Raw genomic sequence first — 25,855 nt, 5'->3', positions numbered from 1 at the left:
TGTAAATTAGCCCGATTAAAATTTCCTCCCTATAATTTATCTTCAGCCATTAATGGTGCTCAGCTTGGTTAGCCCAAGCTGCAGTTGCTCAGAGGCTGATTAGAAGTTTCTGTGAGGAAGTTTCTAGCTGCTTTGCAGATAAAATCAGGTGGACTTGGGCCGAGCTCTCTGCACCCATGATTGTGGGGTGCAGTCTGTAGGGGATCAATACTAGGTCTTCCCTGGTTGAGCAAAGGGAAGTCACTGGCCTGAAAAGTACACTTTCTGCCTAAACACGATACATTTTGGTGAGGAACTTTTGGAAAAGCTTAAGGTGGAAATACGCCAATGGAGAGGAGATGCTCACAGCATCTCCCGTTCCTGAATGTTCTATTTGCTTCTGAAGCAGCCCATGCCAATAGTTTGCTTCCTAAGCCTGATCTTCACTAAACAAATATTTGTCCTGTCACTGTTCCTTTGACTCTCTAGTCCACTTGATCATAGTTTCAGGAGATCTGTACAAAAAGGTGAGTTTGGCAAAGAGTTGTTCCTCCAGCTCCAGGTCCCCAATCTCCCTCACCAGGAAGATGTCTGTGCAGAGTTTCAGGATGCGGTCCACGTTGGGCAGCTCTTCAAACATTATTGAACGGGAGATGCCATTGAAGAACTCTCGGATAAACTTCCCAATGACGAGGACAACGGACATATAGAGGCCAACGATGCTGAGGAGAAGAGGGGAGTACAGGGTTGATCAGAACTGGGAGAAGAAATAAGGGACCATATCTCTTCCCTAATATGGTCATGCTATCTGCCCATTCTATGGGAGTTGTGCATAAATGTCTATAATAAGCAAGCTATTTAGGTATCCATTAATGTGCAATTTAGCTTTTCCCAAAGGACCCAACTTTACCGTCCTTACCTCGAATAGTTATACAAAGTTCCACTAATTTCAGTGAGACTACCAGTGCAGATTAAGGTCAATTAATAGGCCAGAAGGAGAGACCATTGTGATCAGCTATGACCTCTTGCATAACACAGGCCATAGAATTACCTCCCCCGGTGCTGCCTGCATTAAACCCATAACTTGTGGTTGAGCTACCGCATGTCTTTTTAGAAAGAAATCCAATCTTGGATTTTCCATCACATGAATTCTTTAAATCACCACCTCCTTAGCTAAGGTGTGCCGATAGCTAATTACCCTTCACTATTAAATTTCTGCTTTATTTCTAGTCTGAAATAAAATCTCCTAACCCAGGGATGGGAAACTGGGTCCAAAGTCGTTCCCAGCCTAGTGCTCTGGGAAGGGGACTTTTTTCCTCTTTGTTTTCACATTTGCTTTTACTGAAAGATGTGTGATTTTTAGGGATATAAGGACTGCTCGCTGGCCAAACCCAAGGAATTTGTTCTCAGTTTTGAAGGAAAATAAAGCACCTGTGCCTTCAAGCCCTTTCGGAACACAGACCTAGGACTTCAGTAAATTGCTAGGTGGTGCATAAAACCTATTGTGGGACACACGGAAATGGAATTGCTTTATGTGACTGTTTTCCCTCAGAATCGCTGCTAATTTTGAAAGCTGTAGCACTTTGCAACAATTTGACTGACGTAGATCAAATGTTAGCTTGCTGACCATTAGCTAAATTCTGCTCTCAGTTACACTTGTGCAAATTCATTGACTACAGCAGGGTCAAAGAGGAGTAATCAAATGTTAGATCTGGTTGGTGATAACCCTACACCTCCATTTCAGTTGCTAATAACCCACCTAAGGGCTTATCTTTCAGAGCAGTGCCTGACAGGCTCAGCTTTTGAGCCATATAGAAAATATTGAAAAACTATGAAAGAACCAACCTGTCAAACACAATCAGACAGAATAGATATATATTCTGCCTGGTTGTGTAGGGAAATGCCAATACTGAATAACTACCTAATAAACCCGAATAAAGTATTCCACCACCTAGAAAGAGCAATGGGGAGTATTTTTGTAGCGTAGCATGCCATCCTTACCCGTAGCCTGCCAGGAATCCCAGACTGGAAGGGCTGACTTTGTCATTGTAGATGATAAGCTCCATATTCTTGCTGCAAGCATTACCAGAGCAGGTAGGATTCCACTCTTGAATAACCCACCACTCAGTAACTTGGCTGGAAGACGAGTTGATGGCCAGCTGCTGTAGTTTTATGGTTATGTTTCGGAAGAAAGCCATTTTGTCTATATCTTGTGGTTTATGAGAATGAGCTGGTTCCCAAATGCAAAGATAAAATTAGGAGCTTTTTCCCTACATGCCTAATACCTTTAAGTTCTATGCTTCCCTTCCCTGCATGCTATTTCCTTCTCCAAGTACTCCTCTTCAGAGAAGAGAATCTGTTCTGTAGAGCAGTGCAGTGATCTGCTTTCTTGCACATGTAAAAACTGATGTGCTCACAAATTTATGGGAATTTGTTACTGGGGAAATATTTCCATTTCAGCCAGTTTGGTGCAGAATCTTTGTGATATTTGGAAATGTGTGTGAGGCTCACAATATTTCCCCTCTTAGCCCACAGTGGGTACCACTTCAGTTTCCACTAAGGAACTCTGAGACATAATTAATTTATTGCAACTGCTTACCAACTTGCAAGCGATGTGCAGTTTTAGCTTCTGATCCAGCAGTAGCCCTGAGGTATCTTGGTACGACGCCAGGAAGCAGTCTAGAAGCAAGTGGAAGCCAACGTTGCATTGGAATTATCAAATACTTCAGTGCTATGCATTAATCTTCTGGATCATTACCACTTAGAAATGTGCTTGGATCAACCCCCCAGAGTGAATCTGAACTTTGCAACTCCCACTCAATCTGTTAACAGAATGGTTCTGTCTAGCTCTCAAGGACCATAACAGAGAAACTAGCTAAGGTACCTATATTGCCCCCCCATTGCTGTAATATGTGAGTGCCTCAAATTATTAACATATTTAACCTCCTAAGACCCTTGTGAGGTAGGGCAGTGACATTATCCCCATTATACAGATGGGAAAATGAGGCCTTGACCCTCAAAGGTAGTTAGATGCCTAACCCCCTATTGAAATCAACAGGAGTTAGGTCTCTAAATAACTTTGTGGATCTACATCTGAGTGACCTGCCTAAGGTCCTGCAGGAAGTCTGTGGCAAAGTCAGGAATTGAACCCAGGTCTGTGGAGTTCTAGGCTAGCACCCTAACAACCAGATCATCCTTCCAGTCTTCCTCATTAGTTGCCCATTTTTGGCAGCTTCAGGAAAGAGTCCTGGGGTCGACTGGGTTCTGGAAACCAACCACCCCGAAACCACAGAGACGATCCCTCCAGGCACGTGTGCAGGGCAGCTGCTGCCTGAGTTGTACTGCTTTGTGGAATCCAGGGCTTCAGTCTCTAGGGCTGTACAGACACCATTGTTCATATGCAATGTATTTTAGAAAAGGATGACCGTAAATGGGAGCTAAAATACTTCTAGGAGTGACTACAACACCCCTGCCCCTCCTTGTCATCAAACGGGGGAAGTCCTAACATAGTGTGGTTATAATGTTTGTAAAAGGAATGACCCTCCCATTTAACGTGTGAAAAATCCCCTCTACTGTGTTCACCAACAACAATTCTTTGCCATGGCGCATTTTGAAAATGCTGCTCAAACAGAAGAAAAATACTGACATTGGCTCTTTTCTGGTCCCATTTAGCATTTGAACAATTTGTTCTCTTATTTCCTTCTCTTTGTACCGCACGGTGTGCTTGCCAGATGCTTCCACATTCTTCACCAGAGAAGCGTTCCTGCCCAGAGAAAATCAAGTGAGGTATATTCAAGTGTGGTACACAAATGTAGTTCCAAGATAAGACTTACTGGAAGGGATTCTTCTTCCTCCTGTGGAGGTGTACAGGGGCTGTAAAAGTCATTTAACTGGTGGGAAAGAATTCCTCTGGTGCAGGCACTGTATAAGACAGCTACGGGCTTTCTTATGAGGGTCCCTTGCAAGCCCTATGGAAGGGGACATGTTGGAGGTGAAGCTGCAACACAAAGTGCTACAGAGATTTCAGAGGATAATTACACCAGCCTCTCCGCGGAGGTAGGTGTAAGGCTCAAGTCATGAATGAATGTTTGTAAAGGGCTTTGAGATCCCTGAATGGAAGCCATTAATTAACTAATTATTCTTATTGTGTATTTGTATTGTGGTAGCTCTTAGGAGCCCCTGACATGGACCAGGCCCCCTTTGTGCTGGGTGATGTACTAACACAGAACACAAAGATGGTCCCTGCCCCAAACTGCTCCCACTCTGTATTAGACAGGCAGGGGAAGCACAGGACACAATGCGACAGCATGAGTGGCAGGGACCTCAGCACACCAGCAGGCTAACCGTAGTGAAGTCTGAATGAATGAGTATGACCACTATATAATTCATTAACTGATGTTGTTAAAACTGACTTGTCACTCCTCTGAAAAGTACTTTTAAAATATAGACCTTGAGCTGCATTAACCGACTGCAGTGTTAACCACGATGCTGCATTTACCTGAGAATGGTCCAGTGAAAGTCGACGTAGACAGCAGCGGAGCTGGAGAGCTCGTCCATCATGGCCTCTCGGCTGGCAGGACTGATGCTCCACAGCAAGCTGGCATTGCTCTTTATTTTAGCAATGACGATGTCCTCTGGGCCGTAGTTCACTATAAACTGCATGGCAGACTTGGGAAGGGATAGAAGGGGTAAAACATCAAAACAGGAACCTTTTGGCTTCTTGTTAGGGCCTCATCTACACAGGTTTTGCAACAGGGAACCAACCCATTTAAAATGGCTCAAACTCAACAGCAGCCAAACTGTGGCATTTACCTCAGGTAGCTCGACTGCTGAGAGCAGGGCCAGGCTGTCGGAGGCACTACTCAAAAACCTAGTGCTGGGCCCAATCCTCCCTCACGGCCAAGTTCCCAGAGCTCCAGGAGGGACAGGAATGGGGTCACCAAGGAACAGCCCTCACAGAGCTGCTGCCAGGAAAGATTGGCACAGTGGAATAGAGCCACTCATCTTCCCCCCCCATGCCCTCCTTCTGCCCTTGGCTGGGAGAACAGGACCTGGCAGCAGCACTGATGTGCTGATAGGGCCTCTCCTCCAGCAGGGGAATTCTCTGCTGGGCATTTGGAGCTGAATTATGGTTCCTTTGCACTTCCTGAGTGTAACAAAGGGGCCATAACTGGACTGAGGGCCCACTAACCCTCATAGAAGCAGGGATGTACCCTAGAGTAGGGTTAAAAACCAGTTTAACCTGCAGCCAGATTTAAACCAGGTGTGACAGGGTGCATGGCACTATCTGGTTCTTGGTGAGCAAGGGGTTAACACCAGCTCAGCATTCCCTCCCCCCTTGCACAGGTGCTGTGGGGAAGGGCTATAAATTGGCTGCTTAGGGCACTGAGGAGAAGAGTTACTTTAGGGACTGTCAGGCTCTAGACTGGGGAAATATTTGGTGACTTTTGTTTTTTGCTTTGACTTTAAGTTGCAAACATACCCTCTTAAGGAAAGACCCGGGCTGACTACCCCTGTGTTTTGTTTCTGCTGAGTCACCCTGCCAGCATGTGCCATGACTTCTAAGCACTGCTGAAATCCCTCTGTAGACATAACTTGGGCTAAAAAAATCACTGCAGTTTTGTGAGGGGCTCACTCCAGGAAAGGGAAGATATGTCCACCAAAGCACCTGACACCTGCTGGAGAACTCTCACTGAGCAGCACTAACATTGAGGGATGACTGGAGGGAATCTGGGCTCTCTGATTAAATGAGCCCTGACACTTACCGGGTGAAGGGCATATTGATTAGCCAGCTCATTATAAGCTGCTGGAGAGAAAGGGATCAGATTCCTCTGCTGAGCGCTCATGGTGAATAATGACTAGGCAAGAAAGAGAGGGCGAATCACAGATCTGGCATTCTCAGTGCAGCCTGGGACCCCTGTGCCTCCAGGCACTGTAGCAATACAGAGAAAATCCATGCCACTGGTATGAAGCATGAAACCAGATAGAATTTACCACCTCCCCTTTTCTTTCGTCTTAATACCTTTCCCTTTTCTATTGCTTCCACTGCCATTTCACACAGGGCACTGAACAGCCTTCCAGTGACAGCAGCCTTCAATCGCCCCTAGCATAGGCCATTTGCACACCAGTGAACAATAAGGTGAAAAGATTCTGACCCTAGTGTAAATCCACTTAGCCCGTGTGTGTGTCAGTGTCTGTCACACTCGTGTAAGAATACTCCCCTTACCTCGTAACCGCTAATGGTAATTTGGACTGAGACATCCAGGGGCTGATTGGTTACTCCTGCCACAGATTTAACCAGTGACATAAGAAGCAGTGGGAACCACACGATGCAGACCAATATAAAGACAATGCAGCCCCCTATTCCATACTTCACGATCATTTTCTTCTTCTGGCCAGAAGGCTGAGGATATTTCTGCAAATAAAAAGATATAATTGAGTATGATGCAATTGTAGCATGGCAGGGAAACCAGGCAGGAAGGAACTTGGTGACCATTTTGAGGCTATGAGATAGTCAAAGCATTTGGAAAACAACCTAACTGTTTTGCATGCACACTGAGTGGCAGATTACTCAATACACACACACACACACACACCCCATGTGCAGACCAACTGGAAAACACACAACCTCAAATTAGTTATTCCACTTGTAACTTATCTATTCACCTCTAATGAACTATTTAAAAATTATAAAGTTTTTAAGACATGCATAAGCTGAAAATGCTCACTATTTTATTTGTGAGGGTTGGGGTTGTAAGGAACTGTACACACTTATAATTCAGTAGAAATTATCAGTATAATGTATATATGATGTTCTTAGAGTAGCCCATTGCTCCCTCTCAGGACTGAGTAGCCACTGCCATGGAACAGCTCTTTGAGGAAACAGCACTAGCGAAATAGACCGGGGCCAGGCTGTAAAAAGGCCACAGGGCGAGGAAGCAGCATCTAAAGGGAGAAGGGCTGGGAGCCTAAAGTCTTGATAGAAACGAGATGTCCCCCAACTCCTTCCAGTGAAAGGGCGCTGCTCTCCACAGAAAGCAGCAGCAGCTGGCGGCAGAGCATGGCATTCAGATATTGAGGACAAATCTGAGATGGAGCTGGCTCCCAGGTTTGATTCCAAAACAACTAGTGGAAGCTATATTTAATATATTCCCTCATCCCCACCAGGAGATATGAGTTGTACTTATAAATAAGGAAGAACTGTCTAGCTGGAAATTGTAAGGGAGAGGTTTTTTTAGATATGGGCAAGGAGTTCTCCTCACCTTACAGAGAGAGGGTGAAATCCTGGCTCCATTGAAGTCAACAGGAGGTTTGACACTGACTTCAGTGGGGCCAGGATGCCACCCACAGTGACTATTCTGTAAGTGCAAGAGTAGCTTTTGATAACATAAAAGATCCTGCAGATGGGCTCAAACCAATGCTGACGCTGAAGTGGTACTGGAATGGGGATGTACTGCTAGGCAAAACCAAACTCCCATCTCTAGTGTCTGTCTGACTAAAAGGCAAAAGATCCCATAATCTTGGAGTCCCCGATAAAATCCCCACTCTGAGTAAAACAGGTCTATGCCCGAGACATTGCTGACTGCGTAATTACGGCTGCCTTGTTTAACTATACAGTCAGAATGCTACAGGCATCTCCATTTATCTGCAGCATTGTGGTGGACAGTGAGCAAGGGAAGGTTCTGCTCAAACATACAATCTTCCCAAGTCCAATTTTTTCTGAAGGGTGCATTATTCTCCCTCCACAGCCTCAACTGGCCTCAGAAACATCTGTCAGAGAATTTGATGAGACGGGATTGTACAACTGGAATCACTCACCTTCTCAGACTCTCTCAGGCATTTCATAATGAAAACATTTGCATATAAATCCTCCACACAGATCCAGCTGGAAAGACTCAGCGTGGTGTCCGTCCAAACCCAGTCCATGACAGCTCTCAGCTCAGTAAGGAAAGGCACCATACGAAACCTACCAGTTGAAGAAAGAAAGAATGTTATTAACCTTTTAGAGTGACATCTGTGTTAAATATCAGAGCCTAGCAGAGTGCTAGCAGATAATTTTCAGGCATTTATTGAAATCTTTTTCCCTGGCACAATCCTCCTTGATTTTGGGGGACTTTTCCTTTATCAGCTCCTGAAAAACAGTTTCCAGTGTGTAGTTGTATAGTACTGAGACTTTACAGAGTGCCCAGGGATTTCAGAAATCACAGAAACCTTCATGCTTCGAGGCAGAAGCCAAATGCTAACTGCCTGGGGGTAAGAAGAAACTTCCCCTATGGGCAAATTATCCCACAATTTTCCATTATGGGAAGTCTGAAGCATCTGGTACTGGCCACTATCAGAAGCAGGGTACTGGACTGGATGGATCACTCATCTGATCCCATCTGGCAGTTCCTATAAACCTATTCACCCACCAGGGAATGATTCAAATTTGGAAGATCTTCTTTAAAAGCCAAATTTCCAATGGGGCCTTGACGTGGCCTCCTCTTGTTCCTGTGCAAATACCTGTGTGCGTCCTTTTCAGCTGTCAGCGCCTGTGTACAAAAGACCACCCAAGAATGGTGTCTAATTGTACTAGGTGCTGTACAGAGTAGTATAGTCTCTAACCCAAACTGATAGATTTGCTCACCTGTGGATGTAAGAGATGGAGTTTATTCATGGAACATCCACTGATCCTGATGGGTGTGTGTCTGCAAAGCCTATCCCCTTTGTGTACAAATCATTGTTGCTATCCCCTGAGTTGGCAGGTAATACCATTCAAAACTGCAGTGCAGTGTTTCTGCATGGCCCACTGGAGGCCAATGCTTGAAAACTAGGCCACGAATATGCCAGAGAGAGATTCCTCCCTTAAAGTTCCTTTCAGAGCCTCTTCCTTTATACAAAACCCACAGATTGCTCCATGCAATGTCAGCCCATATGGGAAATGGATATTTTTTCCATAGGGTTTTTTAGGTTAATAATATGTAACTCAGCATGTATTTAAAAATGCACTGAGTACATAAAATTCATCCCAAATATGACCAAACTGGCCAATGGCTTTTTAATATCTCTGCCACAAGACTGTGTATCAACATATTTCCTGTCTGGATCCATTCCAGTGGCAATTCCAGGCATGGAATATATTTAGTCTATATTTACTTAGTCTATTTAACTTTCAGTTAGGCTCATCTCACAACCATGCTATTTCAGGATGATTTACACAATATTTACATTGAATTCTGCTAATATTTCCTTGCCTCTTGACACTGGATCACAGCATATACATTCCAGAGACCCATGCTGGAGGAATAAGCAGCTATTCTAGGCAATCAGAAACGATCTAGCTAAGGGGAGACTGCCAGGAAGTGAGATGATTTGTCCAAGAAGTTTATTGAGCGATTATGTAGAAAAGTAGCAATCAGGTTAGGGGAAAAGCTCGGCTACAGCAACAAGAAATGTGGATTGGATTCAAGAGTCAAATTATGGCATTTAGACCCTGCTCTCCTTTCCTCTAAAGTGCAAACTTAGGGCTTGACCTTAATTTGTGATATACTTGCCATAAATCACACATACCCCCAGAACAGTCAACATTCATAGAGTCAACAGTCAACATTCATAGAGCTAAATGCTGGTCCCACTGAATTGAGTGAGGATTGTACCATTGGCTTCAATGAGACTAGGACTTGGCCCACAGGTTTTTAGCCTCTATTATAAAAGCTGAACATCGCCTCTCTGCTTACCCTTGGAATAGGAAAAGGTTTACGAAATTGTAACTCTTTGTCAGAAAGTTGCCTAGGACCCGATTCGGATAACCACATTTGATCTGATACGCGGACAGGCCAAAATAAACACATTTGACCAAGTACCAAAGCTGAGCCACATAGTTTCTGTTAAATCTCCTGTAAGTGAATAAAACAGAGATTCCATTACACTATTTTGGTCACCCAAAGTCCTTACATTTTTTTTTAATGTGACAGTTCCTCAATCACTAGTTTGACCTTCATGTTAATATAACCTCCTCAGACTGGATTGGAACCTAGTGAAAATGAGATGTAAAGTGAGTGGCCATATGTCATCACTTGAGACTATGGGTCCTGTTAAATGGAGCTTCTTTTCCCTGCAGCTTGAATAATAAATGTCCATCCATGAAAGGAGGGTGTTGACCAATAGTGAGCAGTTTCAAAGTAGGATATATCTAAAGTTGGGAGACTATTTCTTCCAGGGTTTTTTCCCCTTGCCATACTTCATAAGTCTGCAGATGTCTCCTTCTCCTGAGATCTCATTTTCAAAGAGTCAGATGCACAGACATAACTGAGTTTGCATACGAACCATATACCTTGCTATTTTCTCAAATAAACTAGGCGTGCAACGCAGTAGCATTTTGCACACATAATTGCACTCTCTTTTGTTCTCTTTACCCAAAGCATGCCACACTTTCAACATGAAGACTGTGGAAGGAAATTAAGTTGTCCATCTATCCATTTCCAAACCCACCCATCCCAGCATAAGTGCCAACAGCACAAATTAAATCACTGCTGAAAGCATGAAGAAATGTCAGACTTCAAAGCCACCACGGCTAATGTCTGTTTTCCCATTGAAAGCAAGTCCTGCTCACGAGAGAGAGAGAGATTTTCATGTGACACTGGCCACAGTTGTACCTTTCGGTAACACCTGGCAAGATGAAAAACATCCAGAAGTGAATGCCAAAGACAAGGACAACCTGGAATACACACTTCCCAAACATAGTCTTCCTCAAGTAAATGGCCCGGTCCACTATCATGGTGCCAAACTGAATCAGAAGCATCACCAGGAAGGCTTCAGGGACCTGGTCTTCCGACAGGGATTCAGTTATGTCAGCAGCTGCTGAGTGTTTCTGAAATTAATCATAACAAATAAGGGGAAAATCTAGTTACAAAGCAATACCACTCAGGATTTATCCAATGATTTTATATAACCCATTGGAGAGTGGGAATCTCCAGACTATTACTTATGTGAGTAGTCCTTATTCAGGCAAGTATTTCCCCTGAGTATAAGGGGGCTTACAACTGTAAGTAAGTGCTGCATTTTCTGTAGGGGTTGGAAAGGCAAAGCTCTAATCCCTCCTCTCTACAAGCAAATCTCTACTCAGCAGGCACTAAGTAGAAGCATCTTAAATAAAGACACAAATAAAATGACAGTGAGCCGTTGCTGATGCCCCGTGGAGGAGTCTGAAGATCAACTGGTTTTTAAACAATTCTATTCCTTTGTGTTATAGAGCAATGGGCATCTACCCTGCATCCAGAGCCAGGACCATGTTTGTAGCTTGAACCTGCCAAAATCAAACACCCTGTGTTTTGGAAATATTCAGATCCAGATTTCAAATCCCCACTCATGCTTGGGAGGGTTCAGATATGGAGTTTTAACTAGACCCATTATAAAAATATCAGGGCTTCAGAGCTGCGGTTTGGATCCATCTCCATCCCTTGCTTTCTCTTTCTCCTCCCTAAGTTTTTATAACTAGGACTATTTTGCATGAAACCAAGCCTTTAAGGATCTTGATAGACTCATCTGTTGTTATCACTGATCATTCCCCCACTTGGAAGCAGAATCAGATTCCTTTGAGACATAACAACAACATCCAGATGTGGAAAGCACAAGCAAGTGCTATGGCAGCCAAGCACAATGTGCAAGCAGCAATGCTGAGAGTATAAGCATAGCACTCACTGACTGGGTTGTGCTTCTGTTCCAGAAGCCTACACTGCATTGCCGCTTTGCCATCGGTTTGGTGTTATAGCCCTTCTGGAAATGAAACAGGCTCTCTGTGCAGTAAGACCCTCTCCTGAAAGAGGCTGCCCTCGGCTCCCATTAATGTCTATGGTGTTCTTCACCTTGCAGAAGGGTTTCAGTACCTCACAGGATCAAGGCCTTAGGTAACCCTCCCTTTCTCCTTTCTTTTGACTAGATTTCCATCTAAAATATCTGTACTGAGGTGATCTACTCTGTATAAAATAAATAAAACAAAGTCTAGAGAAGGGGGGGCGGGGAATGGAACAAACAGAATTCATGATCGAATGAAGTGAAACATTTGCTTTCTTTGGGAAACAATGGTACTCCCTGCCCAGTGTCTCCTGTTGAGCCTCTCCCTCATCATTAATCACTGTGTTATCTGTATCAGTTAGCCTGTCTTTTGTAGATAGTCTCTTCTCTAGTCTATGGAGACTCCTTGCTCAAGAGAATTTAAGGTTGAATCAAAAACAAACAAAAAGAGTGGCTGTAATTCAGGGGAAATTTCCATCATGTCCCTGGTGGTAGAGAAGAGAGAGGAATCAACTGTCCTGAATACAAAGTGTGTTCTTTATTCGCACACACACAGGACACTGTGGTTCCTCCTGGCTCCCAGACTGATTAACTTAGCCTGTGCCTCCTTGTGTCTCCCTAAATCCTGGAGTATGCAGTCATGGTAGAGACTGCTGACTATATACCACAGTCCCCAAGTTAATAATCAAGCTATTTGCTTTGCAGTCTATATAAAGAAGGTGCATTTGTGCTTACGCCAAAAGCCCAGTATCCAAAGATAACAATTATAAAATTGATCACGTCAACCAGGAACATCAGTGCATAGACATCACAGACGGGGCTGTACTCCGGATGAATAATGTCGTAGAAGAACTGCCTGATAGGTCGATAGATTTGAAGGACACTAGGGGTAAAAACAGGTATAATCTAGTTCAATGGAAATTGTAACAATGCATCCTCAGAACGATCAGATGAATGTATCCAGTGCACATCTTCCATAGAAGACGCATAAAAACTGGAATTATAATTACTCTACTGAACTGAAGTGCAACAATGTCTCATTTTCGTAAGAGATGTTACAAATAATACCCCAATTACATTTTAATCACCAGCTTCTTTGCTTTCAATATCAGTTGTTTCATCTTTTCCTTAAGAAGTTTCTTCTTGCTGATGGGACTCTTTCTAAAAAGCCTCCATTTCTTCCTGGCTTCATTCTTCTGAGTCTTGCCTACCAAAGGGAAGACAAATCACAGGTTTGTCTAAGGGCTGTTCTTTTCTTAACAGCCAGGTCCTAATTTTGTCACAAAGGTTTACAATTCTGTTTAACCTTAGATGTTCCAATAAGGCAGTAATTCAGCCAGTAGGGTTATCTCTCAAGAAATCAGTGTTTGAGAATGTCCTATGAATATAGTTTCTTGGGCTAGCAAATACATTAAGTTACTCAGAAGGAATTATTTGGCACCTATACACCATGCTACTGGGCACATTAGGGAAAAAAATCACAGTAATACCCTACTATGGGGGGGTAGAGACTACAACCACCTAAGGCACAATCCCCTATTTTCAGGTGCATCCAGAGAAAGGAAGCTGAACAACTGAAAATTTGGCTCTTATAGTATTTTCTCCACCTGAATTTTAAAATGAAAGCCCCCTTAGTGTCTAAAAATAGCTCAGTGTGGCCCCCACTACCTCTGTTAACGGAGACTGTCTTCCTTCCTCTGAAGACACTCCCTGAGGAATTGTGATGTCTGAAAAGGTGCCATGGCCCCGATCCAGGCTCCTCTTCCTGCAGGCCACCTCTGGACTCCTGGTTCTTTTGCCTCCTAGAAAATCTCCTTTTCTTGGAATCAGACACATTGACACCGTTGGAATCCCAGAGTCCATGACGCTAATGGGAACATTTAAAGAATGATTAATACAGTTTGATACACTGTGTCCTCAGCACACCATCTTTAATTCACAGTAACCATGAATCCCTCTGCAGGCGGAGACGGAAAGACACAGAATGGGGGAGAGAGAAACAGGGGGAGGCAACACTTGAGATGAACGGTTGGTTTCACGGTGGGTAGGGAATGGGCACAAGTCCCCAGATTTGGATCCACACTTCAAAGCCTTTAAAATCCAGGGGCAAACCTCTTATTGACTTCAGCAGGGCTAGGATTTCACCCCAAGGACTCTAATCTCCCATCACAGCATGTGAGTATCTCACATTAAAGAAAATGGCATTTATATGTAAAGAATTAGGCCCATAAGTGTTCAAATCTGGGATTTTGTTCAGACCATTGGAGTTGAGGGCCAAATGCTAAGTTTAAATCTAAACCTGGGTTTGGAATCTGAGTCCCTGCCCCCAAAGGATGGGATGAGTTTTGAATTTATAACAGAAATTAAGACCAGGCAAGTTTAGCAGAGTTTCAGTTTTTCTCTGCCAACATTCAGCAGAGCTCTAAGAAATTAGCCATTTCTTCTCCTTCTCTTCAAGAACAAGTTACCTTCAAGATAGACCTGTGAAAGAACAAAGCCAGCAGCTGCACAAGATCAAAATGCACATAGCCATCCTTCTTCTCAATCCCAACAATGTTTGGCAGAACAAATGGCTCTTCTGCATTGATGCCGCAGTATAACTTAGTGGTCCAGGGAAAGAATCCAAACTGAGCAAAATATTTGACAACTACTGTTACCTAGAGAGGAAAAAAGACAAAGTTAGTTGGAAGACATGGCCTGGCAGGGCAACAGCTAGCCTTAAACATTTTCAGAAGAGTTTGTAGATCTTCCAAATACATTTTTGCTGGCTTGTGATCCTGAAGAGCCAACCTTGCCGTGGTGTTTCATCCCGTATAGACGTTCTCTAATTTTCTTTATTTCTGGTTTTATGTTCAGCAAATTACCTGCAGTTCATGAACTACCTTCAGACCTACCAGTATCCTTTAGTCACGTCTGCCATATAGTCTACCCCATTAACATCCATTCTAACAGAAGTTTATTGCGCTTTAATGTAAAGAAAAAGAATAGTACTTGTTTGCAGAGAGACACTTATGTCTGCAGCAAGGCAATTTTCTGGCTGTTGCATACCTCTGTATAAACGATAGCCATCATCCAGAAGAATTTAGTAGGCCTTGGAATGGATAACATGGCCCACAGGAATATAAGGATGGGCAGAACCAAAGTGAGGACAGAAGCAGAGACCATGTGGTTGAGAATGATGACAAAATAACAGAGCATTTCTGACTTGGACACCATCGCATTGTACAAAGCAAAGCCCAACTTCAGGGATCGAGGCAGACTCTGATAAAACTTGTCTGACTGCTCCAGTTCATTGTCATGAAACATCCTGAAACATAGAACAAAAAAAATATATAAAAATAGATTAATTATATTTCCTCACAAAATTGGTGCAAGGCTATAAGCTAGTATTTTGAATACAGAAGATTATATATATATATATATGAGACCAGATGTATGGCATAATATAATCTCTTCAGAACTGCATGACTAAAGCTGTGATACTTTGTCAACCAAATCTTCTGTGAAAGCTGTTACTGACCTAACTCACATACACTCATAGTCCCCCACCCCTAATTCTGAACAGCACCTGCTCAGTGGCCCCCACAAAACATGGGTGTGTTTGCACATTTAAACCTCCAAGTACAAAGCAACTCTTGGAGGTGCTGCTGAGCACCCTCCATTTTTGTTGACCTTAGCCCTTAATTCACCAATTCAGTAGCATTAGTGCATAACAACCATAGTGCTCCTATGAACACAAATGCCTCTGCTGCATGGGCACAGTTCTTTAAATCTATCCCTAATAGTAGAGCTGGCCGGGGGGAGAAGAGGGGGGAGGAGGGGACACAAAACAACAACAAAAAAACACCTTAGTGACATTTTTGAAATTTCTGACTTGTTTTCATCTCACAGGGTTCAAACTGGGCCTAAAATGTTCTGTGGGGGTGGGTTTTTGTTTTTGTTTTTTTACTGAAATTTTAATTTGTTTTTTAAATATTTTTTCATTTACCACAACCACCATTTTCAATCAGTAACTGTTTGTGGTAAGCAACAAAATCTATTTTGGTAAAAATTTCAGTAAAAATCATATGGAAAAATTTGCAAAAAAAAATGAGCATTTCAACAACTTGTTATGAAAAGTTTCATTTTGGAAAAAAAAAGCTGGGGGGGGGGACTTTTAATGTGAAAATTTTTAACCAGTTCGACCATGCAGTAGTTTTAGTCTCATGGGTGGAGACTATAATCCATAATTCCATATCCCCCAGCTGGTGAAAACTGACATAGCTTTACTATGGATGGAGCTACACTGACTTACGCCAGCTGAGCATCTGCCCTATAAAGTCTCTTTTTAGTCTGACATCAAACACAGTGTCCCATGTCAGCTTGTGCAAGTGAAAAAACTAGAAACAATTAAGTGGCGCCATGCTGTTTAAGGCACATCATCATTCCATGAACACATTGTGGGTATCTCTGCAGCTGGGTTTGACTTTAGGTCTTTCTTGCCTGTTCAGAAGCAGCTCACTGGCAGTCATGATAACAGGAACTTCATTTAATGGCCTGCCTGCTTCTTTGCTCCTCTCAGCTGATGGGGAAACAGCATAATCTTTTGTTTCAGAGGAAGGAAGAGGAGTGGTCATTTCTGGGGCAGCTTCTTTGACGCTGTCTTCATCTTCCACCTTCTGTCCTGCCTCATCTCCATTAATTTCCTCAGCAACTTCATCAGGTGTCCTAGATCCAGAATGAGTTTCTTTATTTAAAAAAAAAATCACTGAAAATCATAAGTTAAGTTTCTTAATTGACATTGAAATAATTGTACTAATATGAAACCTCCTGTCTCATGCCAAAGGGAGAAGGGGCTCACTCACCATAAATTCAGAATCCAGCTAAGAATTTTAACATGTAAGGTCATGGTGACAGTGATTAGAAAGGATTCACACAGAATTTAACGTTATTAACGTTATTAATTAACGTTATAAGCTTGTTCTTTTAAAGTATTCAAAGTATTTCATGTTGCATCACACTAGTTGCAGGCTAACTGGCCTCACAGCAGTCATTGTATGAGCTGCATGCTAATTGATCTCTCTGCAATATTACACATGGGTTACTCCAGCTGCATGCCAGCTAATTCCGCTGTAATCATTCCCCCGAGTTTAGCTGTTGCTAACTGACCTCCCTGTAGCCACTCCCTAGAGCAGGGGTTCTCAAACTGGGGGTCAGGACCCCTTAGGGGGTCATGAGGTTATTACCTGGGGGGTCACGAGCTGTCAGCCTCCACCCCAAACCCCGCTTTGCCTCCAGTATTTATAATGGTGTTACATATATAAAAAAGTGTTTTTAATTTATTAGGAGGGTCGCATTCACAGGCTTGCTTTGTGAAAGGGATCACCAGTACAAAAGTTTGAGAACCACTGCCCTAGGGGCTATTTTTCATAGAATCATAGAACCATAGAAATGTAAGGCTGGAAGGGATTCAAGAAGTCACCACATCCAGGCCCCTGCTCTGTAGCAGGACCGCGTAAACCTAGACTATCCCTGACAGGTGTTTGTCCAACCTGTTCTGAAAAATCCCCACTAATATGTATTCCGCAACCTCCCCTGGAAGCCTATTTCAGAGCTTACCTACCTTTATTGTTTGAAAGTTTTTCCTAACATCTAACCTAAATTTCCTTTGCTGCAGATTAAACCCATTACTTCTTGTCCCACTTTCAGTGGACATGAAGAACAATTGATTACCATCTTTTTTATAACCGCCCTTAACACATTTGAAGACTGTTATCAGGTCCTTACTTGGTCATCTTTTCTCAAGACTACACATGCCCAGTTTTTTTTAACCATCCCTCATAAGTCAGGTTTTCTAAACGTTTCATCATTTTTGTCTCCTCTAGATTCTCTCCAATTTGTTCCCTAAAGTGTGGCACCCAGAATTGGACACAGCTTTCCAGCTGAGACTTTACCAGTGCTGAGTAGAGCAGGACAAATACCTACCGTGTCTTACATATGATACTCCTGCTAAAACACCCCTCAATGATATTCGTCTTTTTCGCAGCTGCATCATATTGTTAATTTATATTCAATGTGTGACCCACTAGGCATTAAACATGTCAGCTTTCTTTTTATGTCATCAGTTATTAGCCCTCCTTTCCTGCTAAGCAGACTTTCCTTCATCTTTCTCTTGCTCCTAATGTATTTGAAGAACCTCTTCTTACTGCCTTTTATGTCCCTTGCTAGGTGTAACTCATTGTGTGCCTTACCTGTTCTGATTTTGCCCTTACATGCTTGTGCATATTCATTTGTACTCCTCCTTAGAAATTTGTCCATGATTCCACTTTTTTTTAGGATTTCTTTTTGATTTTCCAGTCATTAAAGAGCTCCTGATGGAGCCATAGTGGCCTCTTACTATTCTTCCTGTCTTTCCTTTGCATCAAGATAGCTTGCAGTTGTGCCTTTCATATTGTCTCCTTGAGAAACCACCAGTTCTCCTGAACTCCTTTTTTCCCTTAGATTTTCTTCCTGGGACCTTACCTATCAGTTCTGAGTTTTGCAGGATGCCACCTCATCTCACTGTAACCATTCATTAGCTGACTCCAAGTGTGGCTAACTGATGACACTGATACCCCTCCCTTGGGATTACTCCTGCTTCATGCCACAGTTTTTGCTTTGAGCTCAAATGAATTTAAAAATCTCAAAGTGAAGCAAAGCAGAGCTGCCGAGCTTCACCCAGCTTCCATTCAAACCATCAGTTATCCCAGACTCACTCTGAACTGGGACCAGGTTCACTCCACAACCCAGGCTTGGAGGCTTGAGAGGAAGGATGGCTCAGTGATCAGAGCACTAGCCTAAGGTTTAGGAAACCTGGCTTCAAGTCTCTGCTCCACCATAGACTTCCTGTGTGACCTCTGGCACATCATGTAGCCTCCCTGTGCCTCAGTTCCCAGCTGTAGAATGCGGATAACAGCACCTTCCACGGAGTTGTGAGGATACATACATTAAAATATTGTTAGCTGCTCAGATACTATGGCTGGGGTTGGGGGAGCAGATAAACACCTTAGATTTGTAACAAATCCAGCAAATATTGCCTAGCTGCACATTACCTCACTATAGGTTTGACCAGCTCTTATGAGAAGTTCTGACAAGGATAATGTTCCACCGTCTATTCACCTGGATGCACTGCTCTCATGAGGTAGCTGGGTTCCCCCCCTGGGTATCTGCTGGCACTCTAATGTGTCTTCACGCTGATCCTCCCATGTGCCTTTCATTTTATTTCCTCCATAAGGATTTGCTTGCACTTGCTGAGTCTTCTTCATGTTGTAATATTGGAGAATTGTGTCTGGCGAGGCCTCTTTTCCCTTAAAAAATTAATACAAAATCAGTCAGATGGGAAAAATGCTGTCCTCATTTCTGTCAATGGAAGCGATTGTAATCCCATATTACCCTTTGAGACCCCTACTTCCCATGGGGAATTCCCATCTTTAAAACCGATGGCTGGTGCTCTTTTTATATCCTTGTGTCCCACACTAAATAAGATGTTCCCTTCCTTGCTGTTAATGCCCTTCAGAATATAAGCATGACAGCTCTTAGTCAACTAAACATAGTTAGTAGAAACCTGTGGGAATAGATATTTATTTGGATCTCAAGAATATCCAGTGTTATCATAAATTAATAATAGCACAAATTTTGAAAGGAATATTAAACCTCATGTTTTGTGATTTAAGCCAATCTCTATTGGAGACCAAGAGGAGACCCCTTTCTCCCTACTGTGGAGTTTCTTACATCTTCTTCTGAAGAATCTGGTGCTGGCCACTTTCACTGGACTAACTGTCATGGACACTGGACTAACTGCACCTTGGTTCTGATCCAGTACACCAGGGGTTCTCAAACATTTTTTCACCGCGACCCCCTTCCGACAACAAAAATTACTACATGAGCCCAGAAGAGTGGACCGAAGCCTGAACCTGCCCAAGCCCCACTGCCCTGGGCAGGGCGGGCCAAAGCCTAAGCCCCACGGCCCTGGGTGTGGGGGGCGGCGAAGCCCAAGGGCTTCAGTCCCAGGCTGGGGGGGGGGGCCTGTAACCTGAGCCCCACCACCCAGGGCAGAAGCCCTCAGGCTTTGACCCAAGGCAGTTGGGCTCGGGCTTCAACTCTGGCGAGCCCATTAAAATGGGGTTGCAACCCACTTTGGGGTCCCAACCCGCAGTTAGAGAACCGCTGCAATACACCAGTTCCTATGTTCTTATTAAATTATTGGGGCTTTTCTCCATGAAAAATTTAAATGAAGACAAATGATTTTCAGTTTCACCAAAACTTTTCTTAAAATTTTCCTGGTTCTTGTTGAAAAAACAAAAAATGTAAACAATTTTTTTCAATTTGTTGTTGCTGAAAACTAAAAAACACCCCGTTTTATTTTTTAAAAGAAAACCCCAATTTTTTTTTTTTACAATAACAGGATTTTTTTTCATGAAAGTTCCCATTTAATCAAAAAGCCATTTTTCATTAGAAAATAGTTTCAATAAAATTGTTCAACCAGCTCTAAATATTAGCTCTTTTAATCTTTCCTTGCATGTCAGTCTTTCAGGCACCTGGAATACTTTTGTTCAGTGATGTAAGCAGCGCTCAGAATTTATATTGACATCAAGTCTCTTTCAGGGGAGTAACAATGGGTTTCAGAACATGACCTAATGCAGAAAGATTGGTCCACAAATGAACATGAATAAACCATATTCCTAGTTGCTATTGTAATGCATAAATAATCAAAGAAACTGGTTGGAAAACTTCAATAAAAAACCTGGACATCATATTTTGAAAATGAAAAAGAAAATTAAAAGTGACTTGAAATGGAGTCTTGGACTGGAATTGAAGTGACCAATGAAAATTTTATGTGACTTTTCTCTTTTCAAGACACCTCTATCAATGAGCTTGTGCTCAATGGGGCATTTTTATGCATATCTAGCTCAATGAGAATTTTGTGTATATAAAGATTTCAGGACAGAGCCCAGAATTTCCGGCTTGTTACAGTTGAATATAGTCAGACATCCTGTTACATAAACAAAAAAAAACAGGACATTGTGTAAAATGACAGTGATCTTACCTTATTAATTTCTCGCCATAGCATGCACCTTTCAATTCTCAGCACATTTGCTATGTCCAGGTTATTTTTACAGAGAGAGTTCAGTGCCTCTGTAATATCATCTAGCAATGCTTGAACAAAGACCCAAGTAAACTTGACTGTATTGATTATCCTTTCAATTATACTTTCTGTCAAAAGGGGAAAAAAACATATACAGTTACAAACAGGAAATGGTTCTATGCACTATTCTATTTCAACCAGTTCCTCAGCATTGGCTGAGACACAGTGATAAAGGATTTCAAAGGTCAGTTTAGGTTATCTTTATTCCCATCCAATCCTGATCCATCTTACTGAAGTGGATATTGCCCACACAGAGGTGGACCAGAATATCATACATTAAGATTTGAATTACCTTGAAAACAGGAGTAATAGAAACAGGATGAAATTTAATAGTGTAAAGTGCCAGGTCATGCATTTAAGAAAAATTCTTCTTAATCCCTATAAAATGGGGACATATCAGCTGGAAGTGACAGAGGCGGAGAAAGACCTGGGTGTATTGGCTGATCACAGGATGACTATGAGCCACCAATATGATGTGGCCATGAAAATGCTAATGCAATCGTAGGATGCATCAGGCAAGGTATTTCCACTAGAGATAGGGAAGTGTTAGTACCATGATACAAGGCACTGATGAGACCTCATCTGGAATACTGTGTGGCATTCTGGTTTCCTATGTTTAAGAAAGATGAATTCAAACTGGAACAGGTACAGAGAAGGGCTACTAGGATGATCAGAGGAGCAGAGAACCTACTTTACAAGAGAGGACTTAGAATCATAGGACTGGAAGGGACCTCGAGAGGTCATCTAGTCCCGTCCCCTGCACTCATGGCAGGACTAAGTATTATCTAGACCATCCCTGGCAGGTGTTTGTCTAACCTGCTCTTAAAAATATCCAATGATGGAAATTCCATAACCTCCCTAAGCAATTTATTCCAGTGCTTAACCACCCTGACAGTTAGGAAGTTTTTCCTACCGTCCAACCTAAACCTCCCTTCCTGCAATTTACGCCCATTACTTCTTGTCCTATCCTCAGAGGTTGAGAAGAACAATTTTTCTCCCTCCTTGTAACAACATTTATGTACTTGAAAACTGTTATCATGTCCCCTCTCAGTCTTCTCTTCTCCAGACTAAACAAACCCAATTTTTCCAAGCTTCCCTCATAGGTCATGTTTTCTAGACCTTTAATCATTTTTGTTGCTCTTTTCTGGACTCTCTCCAATTTGTCCACATCTTTCCTGAAATGTGGCGCCCAGAACTGGACACAATACTCCAGTTGAGGCCTAATCAGCGCAGAGTAGAACGGAAGAATTACTTCTTGTGTCTTGCTTACAAGACTCCTACTAATACATCCCAGAATGATGTTTCCTTTTTTTGCAACAGTGTTACACTGTTGACTCATAGCTTGCGTCACTAGGACCCCCCCCAGATCTCTTTCCGCAGTACTCCTTCCTAGGCAGCCATTTCCCATTTTGTATGTGTGCAACTGATTGTTCCTTCCTAAATGGAGTACTTTGCATTTGTCCTTATTTAATTTCATCCTATTTACTTCAGACCATTTCTCTAGTTTGTCCACATAATTTTGAATTATAATCCTATCCTCCAAAGCACTTACAACCCCTCCTTAAGGAGCTTGGCTTGATTAGACTAACAAAATGAAGGCTGACAAGAGATATGATTATTCTCTATGAATACAGCAGAGGGATAAACACCAGGGACGGAGAGGAGTTATTTAAGTTAAGGGCCAATGTTGGCACAAGAACAAATGGATATAAACTGGCCATCCGTAAGTTTAGACTTGAAATTAAATAAAGGTTTCTAACCATCAGAGGAATGAAGTTCTGGATCAGCCTTCCAAGCGGAGTAAAGGGGGAAATAAACTGAGCATGATAAATGTATGGAGGAGATGATATGATGAGATTGCCTACAATGGCATATGGCCCATCTACATCTGCTAGTAGTAAATATCTCCAACAGTTGGAGATGGGACACTGGATGGGGAGGGCTCTGAGTTACTACAGAGAATTCTTTCACAGGTTTCTGGCTGGTGGGTCTCGCCCACATGTTCAGGGTCTAATTGATTGCCATTTGTGGGGATGGGAAGGAATTTTCCCACAGGTCAGACTGGCAGAGATCCTGGGTTGTTTTTTGCCTTCCTCTGCAATGTGGGTCCAGGTCACTTGCTGGTTTGAACTAGAGTAAATGGTAGATTCACTGTAACCTGAAGTCTTCAAATCTTGAGACGTCAGTAACTCAGCCAGAGGCTTTGAATCTATTACAGGAGTAGGTGGGTGAGGTTCTGTGGCCTGGAATGCAGGAGGTCAGACTAGATCATGATGGTCCCTTATGGTCTTAAAGTCTATGAGTCTATGAAGTCATCTGAGCAAGGGCTTCTGGTTTGCTGCTACAATATGGAGCTACTCACCTGGCTCATCTAGGTTCTCTTCAGTGACTGATATCTCCCCTTTCTCTTCATGGAATTCCAACTTCACCTCTCCTGTATCATATAGGAACATAAACAGAGCTATAGAGGAGAGAAACTTTGCCTTGACATCTTTCCAGCTATTCAGGAATTATGAGCCCAGCACAATGCCCAGTGAAATCAATGGGGTTATGACTCCAGCTGCAGGTTACATAATCAGATAACAAGACACTGTATTGAAATGCACATGTATGTGGGGCAAAGTTAAGGGCATTATGGCTATGGAAAAGGGAAGTCTTCATCCAGCATGTGGGATGTGCTGCGGACAGGCGATATGGATGGTAATTAAAGCTGGTGTCAGCGTTTCCTGACCTGGCCACATGTAAATGACTACCCTTAATGTTCTATTAGTGATTCTTGCTGTAGGAATTACAGCCTCTCTCATTCAAACAGTTCTTTTTCTGTCTAATTTGGCCAAGCAGCCCCTGTGCGCAGGTGTCTGTGCATTCTTCCCATTACCTGCCAGTCGCAGTTGCTCCTCCTCCTCTTTCTTCCTCTGCTCTCTGGTTTCATCTTGTTTTCTTGTTCTTAGAGCTGATTTAGAGCTGGACATCCAGGCTTCATATGCAAGCTGCATGGAGAAACCCCATTAGTCTTTGGAGAGAAGCCTGGTGCTTCCATCCAGCTGATCAAGCCTAAGCTGTGTTTCGTTTGACGTACTCCGGTATGCCGGAGCTTCACAAACTTTTTAATAGAGTGGATCAAATATGTGGTGTGTCCCCCGTTCCCACTTCCATTCAGATGGATCCCTTTGCTCCTCTCCCATTCATGGGTCTACAGACCACTTTCCCTCTCACTGGGAATTCACTGACGCCTTCCGCTTCCCTTTACAGACACCTAACATCCCCCTAGTAACAACAGCAATTGCTTCCATGGAAGAGCAATGTTAGGAAAATATTTTGGTAGTTTGCAGTAAATCTCTTGGGATTTTTTTGAAAAAAGGTAACTGTGTAAAATAATCATAATTAATGATTAATAATAAATTAATAATAAGACCTCACTCTTTTCACCCGTAAGTCTCAAAGCATTTTACAAAAGACATAAGCATCATCATTGCCATTTTACAGAAGGCAAAACTGAGACACCGGGAAATCAGGTGACTTGCTCAAGGTCACACAGGAATCCAGAGGCAGAGTTGGAAATAGAACCCAAGTCTCCTGAGTCCCAGTCCAGTGCTCAATCCACTAGGCAACACTACTCAGTATTATCATAAGTAAGTCCTGCACCTGGAATGCTGTTTTCTTCTTTGGTGATTCTTCCTCCCTCTTTTCTGTCTGCCCTTGTTCCTCTTCTTCCTCACTGTCTGTCTCAAAGAGGTAGTAGCTCCCAGCTCGAATCACTAAAATCAGTTCCAGAAAGAGATGTGGCTGAGATTTTGCAGAGCTGTCCAGGGGATTTAGATGCACAAGTCCCCTTGAAATCAATAAGAGTTGCACATCTAAATAGGAGCTGCCTAGCTATGTGGCTTTGAAAATCCTAGTCTAGCCATTTTAACAGAACACGTTTTAGTAAATATTAATTAGCATAGTGGAGCATGCGAGTATTTTTGCTGTTACTATTTTTTATTCGCTTGATTAGTATCTTTATGCTTAATATACTTTAGAGCAGCCCTTAGGCTATGAATAGGGACATTGGGAAAGAAAACCACATTTCAACAGCAGTGAAATATGTAGGGCTAGGAGAGGGCTTGGAAGGGACAGAGCAGACAAATGGTACAGTTTTTGCTAAGATACACATAGCAAGCATCCTTCCTAAATAGGGCTGACTGTTAGGACAGCTATTGAAGAACAGATTGGTTGCATTATAAATGTGTTTTATAAATCATGTAATTGTCAGCTGACCCCGAATTAAATAAAGACAATTGTCCTCTATGGGTCCCCCCCCCACCCATGATGTTTCCTTTTTGCTGCCAGCCTGCTGTGTGTGCAGCAGGGGAGGTATTCCTGCCGAGAGCAGAATCTGGCCTTAGGTTTACAGCAGAATCATAAGCCTGCTCCCACTAGAGTTAATGGCAAAACTCCGATTGACTTCTACATGAAGCCCTATGGTTGTATTTTTTTGTTTTGTTTTTTGGGGTGGTTTGTTGTTGTTTTTTTGAGTGTGGGGCTAAAATGCAACCATCCAACCAAACAAAAAGTTTCTGCAGGTTCTTGTTGTGTACAATCCCAGCAACTGTGTGCAAAGACACTGTTTCTAGCAGGCTACATTGCCCTAACTTATACATGTCATTTTTCCAGTTAGTTGTGGCTCACAAACCTTTAGTGCACACAGAAAACTTACTGGAGGTGTGGTTCACCCAGGGTTGCCACCATATCTTCTTGTCCTTGTTTTCCTTGTTGCCGCCCTCCTCTGCAAAGGTGGTTGTAAAATGTATGTCGTGAAACAGATGGACAGGTCTTTTTTCCCCTCTCCACAACTTAAAAGAATTACATTTCTCAATTCACAAAGCTGTGCAGGGCCCACTGTGGGACTGCATTGGAGCCTGTGGGTTGGCTGTATGTACAGGTAGATCTCTTCATTCT

The 25,855-nt window shown here is 42.7% G+C and overlaps 1 protein-coding gene across 1 annotated transcript in view; it reads right to left on the bottom strand.

Annotated features, from left to right (window-relative positions):
• Positions 1-445: 445 nt before the first annotated feature.
• LOC311529420 (piezo-type mechanosensitive ion channel component 2-like) overlaps positions 446-25,855 on the bottom strand; it is a gene marked incomplete at both ends in the record, with an annotated part of 61,953 nt that continues 36,543 nt past the window's right edge. The window contains 22 exons of the mRNA XM_084645395.1: positions 446-701; positions 1,981-2,209; positions 2,579-2,658; positions 3,626-3,742; positions 4,478-4,647; positions 5,745-5,837; positions 6,206-6,394; positions 7,798-7,945; positions 9,696-9,854; positions 10,614-10,828; positions 12,487-12,634; positions 12,829-12,958; positions 13,420-13,618; positions 14,220-14,408; positions 14,800-15,058; positions 16,234-16,458; positions 18,889-19,076; positions 20,816-20,982; positions 23,277-23,348; positions 23,793-23,904; positions 24,560-24,672; positions 25,614-25,682. Of these exons, the coding sequence (XP_084501521.1) occupies positions 446-701; positions 1,981-2,209; positions 2,579-2,658; positions 3,626-3,742; positions 4,478-4,647; positions 5,745-5,837; positions 6,206-6,394; positions 7,798-7,945; positions 9,696-9,854; positions 10,614-10,828; positions 12,487-12,634; positions 12,829-12,958; positions 13,420-13,618; positions 14,220-14,408; positions 14,800-15,058; positions 16,234-16,458; positions 18,889-19,076; positions 20,816-20,982; positions 23,277-23,348; positions 23,793-23,904; positions 24,560-24,672; positions 25,614-25,682 (3,527 nt within the window). The remainder of the gene's footprint in view (positions 702-1,980; positions 2,210-2,578; positions 2,659-3,625; positions 3,743-4,477; positions 4,648-5,744; positions 5,838-6,205; positions 6,395-7,797; positions 7,946-9,695; positions 9,855-10,613; positions 10,829-12,486; positions 12,635-12,828; positions 12,959-13,419; positions 13,619-14,219; positions 14,409-14,799; positions 15,059-16,233; positions 16,459-18,888; positions 19,077-20,815; positions 20,983-23,276; positions 23,349-23,792; positions 23,905-24,559; positions 24,673-25,613; positions 25,683-25,855) is intronic.

This window comes from Lepidochelys olivacea (genome assembly GCF_965140295.1).
Source record: "Lepidochelys olivacea isolate rLepOli2 genome assembly, chromosome: 13".
In the NCBI taxonomy this organism is placed as follows: domain Eukaryota; kingdom Metazoa; phylum Chordata; order Testudines; family Cheloniidae; genus Lepidochelys; species Lepidochelys olivacea.
This window is presented reverse-complemented; position numbering and strand designations above follow the sequence as displayed.